Source organism: Amphibalanus amphitrite, unplaced genomic scaffold, assembly GCF_019059575.1.
Source record: "Amphibalanus amphitrite isolate SeventyFive unplaced genomic scaffold, NRLGWU_Aamphi_draft 001749F_arrow, whole genome shotgun sequence".
Taxonomy (NCBI): domain Eukaryota; kingdom Metazoa; phylum Arthropoda; class Thecostraca; order Balanomorpha; family Balanidae; genus Amphibalanus; species Amphibalanus amphitrite.
In genome coordinates, this window is record NW_024883242.1 from 14,103 (window position 1) to 20,744 (window position 6,642).

Genomic DNA, 6,642 nt, shown 5'->3' on the forward strand with positions numbered 1-6,642 from the left:
GCAAATGTCAAGATGGCAAATGTCAAGATTACATGCTGTTACTCTTATCAGTCGCTGAAAGTTTTAAAGCGATCGTTCAAGCGATGTAGCTAAAGCGAGCATTGGAACTTTTTCTGAGGTAAGGTTGACGTGATCTTACCTCACTTGGTCACTTGACGTGACCTTATGACCTGACCTCGAACGACCTGGGTCTGATATCTTAACAACGTGTGCAGAAAAGATGTTAATGTGCATCTTTATTGCTAGAAATTGCAAATTTATTATGGCGATAATCATTGATAAAAAAACATCATACACCACACCAATCACAAATGGGTTATAATCGATTTAAAGTGCGCCCATGGTGAAAGTTCTCTAAAGCAAATAAACCGTGCACACTAAACAGATGATTGTAAATCGAATGCCATTCACAAATAACTAAATGTAGCTCAGATGTAGCCTACTTTGAGGCCAAATGCCTACTTATATAATACGACAAAACATTTGCCGATAATCCTAGCTTCCTAGAACAGGAAAATCCGAAGAATAACAAACGTTTTAAGTATCCAAGTCGTCTCCTAAATGTAAGGCATTTAGAGTTTTATGTTGTTTGCTATGGCTACAGTTTGTTTGAATGATAATCTTACTTTGGTAAAATAAGTCAAAAGATAAACGAGAGCTGTCAGTTATGCGAGCGGTGGTCAGGAACAATGCACAATAGCTGTAAATTTGATACGCGAAAGCATAGGGACATCCATTTACATGAGTTATAAAGATCGGTGGGCGCAACTGATAAATCAAGATGCAACTGAATCACTTATCACTTCACACATCAATACGTCATGAGATATTGCGTCCTGGTTTTCTTCGTTACATTTGTCATAAATGCTTTGGATGAGACAGAGCATGGAACATTTTCACAGCAAATCATCAGATATGGAAACAAAAGTAGCGAACCTCAGAAGGCCAACGCCTTTTCCACCAACGTGGAATACAACCGATTCGGCAACTACAGCCGCATTGCTGATTTGCTTCGCAGTCGCGGCTATGACGTGTTCGAGCCCGGAGACTCCATGCCCGTGGTGCTGTTTGGTAAAGATATCGCCGTGTCAGCTTCTCAGATTCTTCCGGAACTTATGGGTCCTACTGAGCGTGGAACTTCTAATATCATACATGCCACATGGAGGAGCAAAAAAGGTGAGACCGTTGTGCATTACTTCTATGACGAGGGAAGCCACCCGAATGTTCAACTTTTTGAACAAGCGGCACGTACTTGGGCCGCGCATACTTGCATCAGTTTTGAAAAGACAGATCAAACGAATTGCTCGGATACAGTATTTTATCCGTCATTCTGCGTCGGAAACTTTAAAGGGTGTTGGTCTTTCGTGGGGAAAAGTGGTTGGGGAGGTGAGAAGACAGGAAAAGGCAAGGCACAACGGCTCTCAGTGGACAACAACTGTGAACTTGACGCCTGTATCCATGAGTTCGGACACGGGCTTGGATTTCAACACCAGCAAAGTCGACCGGATCGAGATGCGTTTTTATCGATCAACTGGGAAAATTTCAAGGTTAGCGGTGGAAGCGGAAAAGGATGGGAGAAATCCTTGAGAAATACATGGATGCAAGGAACCATGTGCAGTGAGCGACAGGTGGCCGATATTCCCACCCCCTTCGACTACCTATCCGTGATGCAGTACGGTTCATTTTCGTTCGTCGATAACGACATTCGAGCGACGTTTGTCACCAAAAACGAACTGTACCAATGGATGCTCGACTACCACAGGGATCGGGGAATGGGACCGTCGCACTACGACTATCTTGTGATAAACACTTCCTATAAATGCATCGACGCTTGGAAGAAGGCTTGTCAAGAAAATAACCAAACTGTACCGAAATGTGAAAATTTTGGGTATCTGACGAAAAGCTGTACCTGCAAGTGTCCCACAGGATATACTGGTCCTACGTGCAAGAATTCCACCGGTCCTATATTTCCCAGACTGGAAAAGGCAGAATGCTTTATCCAGTGGAATTATCCAGGCATTATTGACATGGCTAATATGGATTTCGATTTTAGAAAGCGTTCCTATGCAAATAGGCGATTTAATTACATGCAGTTTTGTACGATAGTTGTCGATACTAAGAGAGAAGATCAGAGGCCCATCATTTGGTTAGACCCAAGCGAGCTGATGGTGAAAAGGCGAAAGTTAATCGACCTACTACATCAGACTGAGTTTGTGACCCACGTCCTTCCACAGTTTTACTTATTTGACTGTCGATTATTTTACAAGCTGTTTTGGACTAGTGACACGAACAATCGCAAACGAACCGAATGTTTCTCATCTATTTTTAACGTCGGATCCAAAGTTACGAAGGAGAAAATGCTGACCTTGCGTTCGAAGCAGCACATACTTTGGATGTACTTCAATGTGGTGTACCAGTGGTCACATCCCGCCACTGAATTTCTGGAGGCAGCAATGAAGCTAAAGCTGCAAGTGAACTTCGAGCCGATTCCTCAGCGAGAGCTGTACCGGGCCGATGATTTCGTCGAGGGCCCAGAAACGACGATGGGCCCGACGGGGCTGCCTCCCACCATCCCGCCGGAGCTGCGCTTCGAGACGACCACGCCAAACATCCTCGGCATACCCCTGCCGATGATCTTCCAGCACGAGGAGAACCCGCGCCTGGTCTTCTTCGGCTGGCTCCTGATCGGCGTCGGTGCTCTGTTCTTCATGTTCTTCCTGGGCGTCTGCGTGAGTGAGCAGCTGCAGCTGCGTGAGATCCTGCGCTCGGCAGACCGTCAGGCGGCGCTGAACGAGAGCCAGCTGCTGGCCAGCGGCTGGGTCATGCTGCGGGGTGTCGATGTCGACAGCGAGGTGAAGCAGGCGCGCGCAGATCGGCGCGCGCGGACCTCACTGGCCGCCGCACTGTTCGAGGACTCTGACTCTGACTCCGACGACGCCGGACGAAAGAAGCGGATGATGCAGGAGAAGGCCAGGAAGGCTCAGGCAAAGAAAGGAAAGAATGCTAAAGGAAAGGGAATAAAGACAAGAGTCCAGCTAATGAAGGAAAGAGCTGCTGCCGAAGATTCATCCAGCAGTTCCGAGGAAGAGCAGCCGGTCAAGAAGGTGACAAAACCAAAACCAAAACCGGTGAAGGACAAAAAGGAACCTGAAAGAAGAAAATCAATATTCACACCGCAGAAGAAAGAGGAAGAAAAGCATGGCAATAAGTTGATGCGGTTGATGGCCTCAAAAGGTAAAGATGACGATGATGATTCCTCATCATACAGTGACTCTCCAGACTGCGCTGATAAGGAAAGAAGGAAGTCACACCTCCCGAACATACATTTGGGGAAAAAGCCTCCAGAGGAGGAGCGGCCAAAGCGGTGGTTTGAGCGGTAGTGTTTGCTATTTTTCTACCCACGGCACCAGAGAGGGTTACGCCACGACCTGTCAGTAACAACTGCTTTTATATGTTATTATTTGACATGGATGAGCTCGCCGGTAAATATAATGCGCGTCGATATGATTAATATGCCGTTGTTGATCCCCCCGAAGATAAATATAATTTCCCTGCACATAAAGAAGGACATGTTGGATTATACTCATCCAGTGACGTAAGGTAAATGCATAGCGCTGCTGTAACTGATTGCGAAATATGTGCTCTGTAATACAACAAAAGCGACACGAATCAACGAATCGACTCTTTAACCCGCGCCGTGCCGGTGCTCCACGACTTCCGCGTCGGGCAGGGGGGGGGGTCTAAATACCCCCGTCTAACTCGACTCCTGGGCCATGTAGCGACATGCAGCAGGGGCCCGGGAACGATTTTCAAGTTGGGGGGGGGGGGCGAGCCTAAAATACCTGACATGATGTATATGAAACAGTGGCGTAGCTAGGGGTCTAAGGGGACACGTCCCCCCCCCTCCATCGGGTTCAAAGGGACCCTCGGGTCCGAGGGGCCCTGCGGCGCCATTTAACCGCTGAGGGCTAACGATTGCCATATTTCGACTTAGAAGGGCCCCATGGGGCTCGTTAGAGTACCTCATGGACCCCAAATAGCCACACTAATATCTCCATAAGGGCCCCACGCCGGCTTCTGAGTGCCTCTTATGACTTTTAAGGGCCCCTCGGTGGATCTCCAAAGGCCCGTTACTGGCCCCTTGAGAGTTCTTACCGGCCTATGAGGGACCACTTCTAGGGGCATTTCCCGCCTGTGATGGTCCCGCACTTATTTTTCTGAGGGCCCCATAACGGCAACTGTGGGGCCCTCATCGGGGCTCCACAGTTGCCGCAGTATGCCACAGTATTTCGACTTAGAAGGGCCCCATGGGGCTCGTTAGAGTACCTCATGGACCCCAAATAGCCACACTAATATCTCCATAAGGGCCCCACGCCGGCTTCTGAGTGCCTCTTATGACTTTTAAGGGCCCCTCGGTGGATCTCCAAAGGCCCGTTACTGGCCTCTTGAGAGTTCTTACCGGCCTATGAGGGGCCACTTCTAGGGGCATTTCCCGCCTGTGATGGTCCCGCACTTATTTTTCTGAGGGCCCCATAACGGCAACTGTGGGGCCCTCATCGGCGCCTATGAGGGCCCACGGCCATATCGGTGTCTCTGAGGGTTTCACGCCCCCAACTCTGAGTGCCTACAGTCTACACCAGTGCCTAAAAGCCCTATATTGGCGGCTCCGAGAACCCAACCAACACCTGCGCATCTAAACGCCATCCACTGGTGACTTTTGAGGGCCCCACACCGGTGGCTCTGAGAGCCCCACCGGCGTCTGACAGTACCATGCCGGTCTCTAAGGACCCCACAGGACTTCTTCTGTCGGCCAAGGGCCCCTTGCCGGTCACTGAGACTCCCTGCCGGCTTGTAGAGAGCTCGCGTCAGCAGCTCGTAAGGTCCCACACCCGTCTCTAACGGCTCCACACCAGCGTCTATGAGGGCCTACAGCAACGCCTGTAAGGACCCTCACCAGCGCCTCTGAGAGAATCACACTAGCACCTCTGAGTGCCCACACCGGCACCTGCATGACGGCCCCACACCAGTGCCTCTAAACTCTTAAGGCCCCTTACCGGCGGCTCTGAGGGCCCTGCGCCGGCGATTTTGAAGGTGCTACCGATAAACGAAGGCACCACACAAGCCCTTATAGTGTCACTGAGCTTTAATCCCATACCGGCCCTCCGAGGGCGCCACGTCAGTGCACTCATTGCCCTACTCCCCTCCCTCACACCCGGAGCGGGTAAACTGTGTTATACCTATAGCAACGATTTTACCACCGTTGTATGCACGTTATGTATTTCTCAAAGTTGACTCAAAATGGTCCATTATAAAATCTGGCCTGTTAAACTTATGGCCAAGGTCAGGCTTAAACCAAAGCGGGATGACAATAGCAGATGTTGTCAAATCGATACTGTACCAATCAGCAGAAACCATTCAGATGGCAAGGAAAATGCCGTGTGTTGATGATTAGATGTATGAAGGAAACAAGAAGGAAAGAAGTCCGGAAAAGGGAGGAAAGATCGTTTCTCGCTGCCTCAATGTTGAGGGGGCGCCGCCCCCTCGGCTCCCAAGTTGGGGGGGCAAGCGCCCCCGCTGCCCCCCCTGTTCCCGGGTCTATGACATGCAGTAAGCGGCATTCATTCGAAAAAGCATAAAAAATAATGCCGGAAACACCTCGCACATTTTTTAGGTCAGGTCAAAGGTCAGGTCACCAGAAGTCATCAAAGGTCCATTTCAACAATGTTGGAAACTGCCAACGATTAACTCGGGAACCAATAGAGCTACAGCGTCGCAGGAAAAGGCATTCGATAGTCATTTTAAAGCCCTTTCTGAATATTGCTCTCAGATTTGAACTCAGGTTGACCAGAGGGCAAAGATTAAAAAAAGCAGTTTTTACGAAAAAAGTTTTCTGTAATAACTTTGACCTAAGACTAGGACTTAGGAGGTCAAATGCAAACATTGACTTGACCTCATCTGCAGGCCAGGAGCCGACCGACCCTACCGGGCTACGTTACATTTCAGTCGTTGCGCCACACCAAGACACACATCGAAACTATCCGTTTTATGGTTCGTTTCAGTTTCGGGTTTACACTAAAGAAAAAATATTAAAAACCAAATATTACGACTTATTGAGTTGCCCTGTTCACTAGGGTTTAAAACCAGTGAACCAGTGAAACCAAACCAGTGGGCAAGGCAGCTCAATGAAGACAACTATTTTGCTTTAAACATTTTTCACCCAGTGTAGCCCGAAACCCGTGTTTTTGGCAAATTGCTAAAAGCTGAGGACATTTAGGTACATTTTCCCATTACCTTTGTCATATTATGGTGAAGCCACAAACCTCATATAACCCAAAGCCACGATTGTACAAAAAAGAAGAAGAAAAAGTAGAAGTGATGGCGCTCATACTCATGCAGTCAAGAAAGTTTCAAGTCTAGGAATTAAGCTGTATGATCGACACGACCGTTAACTTGTTTAGGGTCATGGGTACCTTGACCTGGTGACCTGCGGTCAAAATATCCGTCATTGGTACAAGCATGATCTTACGTAGGACGCGCAAACTTTCGCCGTCTAAATTCGGATGTGGTCAAGTGTTCTTCCCCTCCTTGGTGATCTGTGAAGGTAAACTTTGCATGTGCTGGGGTGGGGCCACAGGACTTTTG

At 48.7% G+C, this 6,642-nt stretch overlaps 1 protein-coding gene across 1 annotated transcript; it reads left to right on the plus strand.

The window, feature by feature from the left end:
- The first annotated feature begins 405 nt into the window (after window positions 1-405).
- Window positions 406-3,669, plus strand: LOC122374971. The gene is made up of 2 exons (XM_043354087.1): window positions 406-563; window positions 1,019-3,669. The coding sequence occupies exon 2, from the start codon at window positions 1,053-1,055 to the stop codon at window positions 3,378-3,380; it is 2,328 nt and encodes a 775-aa protein (XP_043210022.1). The 5' UTR covers window positions 406-563; window positions 1,019-1,052; the 3' UTR covers window positions 3,381-3,669.
- The last annotated feature ends 2,973 nt before the right edge of the window (window positions 3,670-6,642 follow it).

What these genes read in the sequence shown, in the direction of transcription:
- LOC122374971 (XM_043354087.1), top strand. Translation starts at nt 1,053, where the DNA reads ATGCCCGTGGTGCTGTTTGGTAAAGATATCGCCGTGTCAGCTTCTCAG.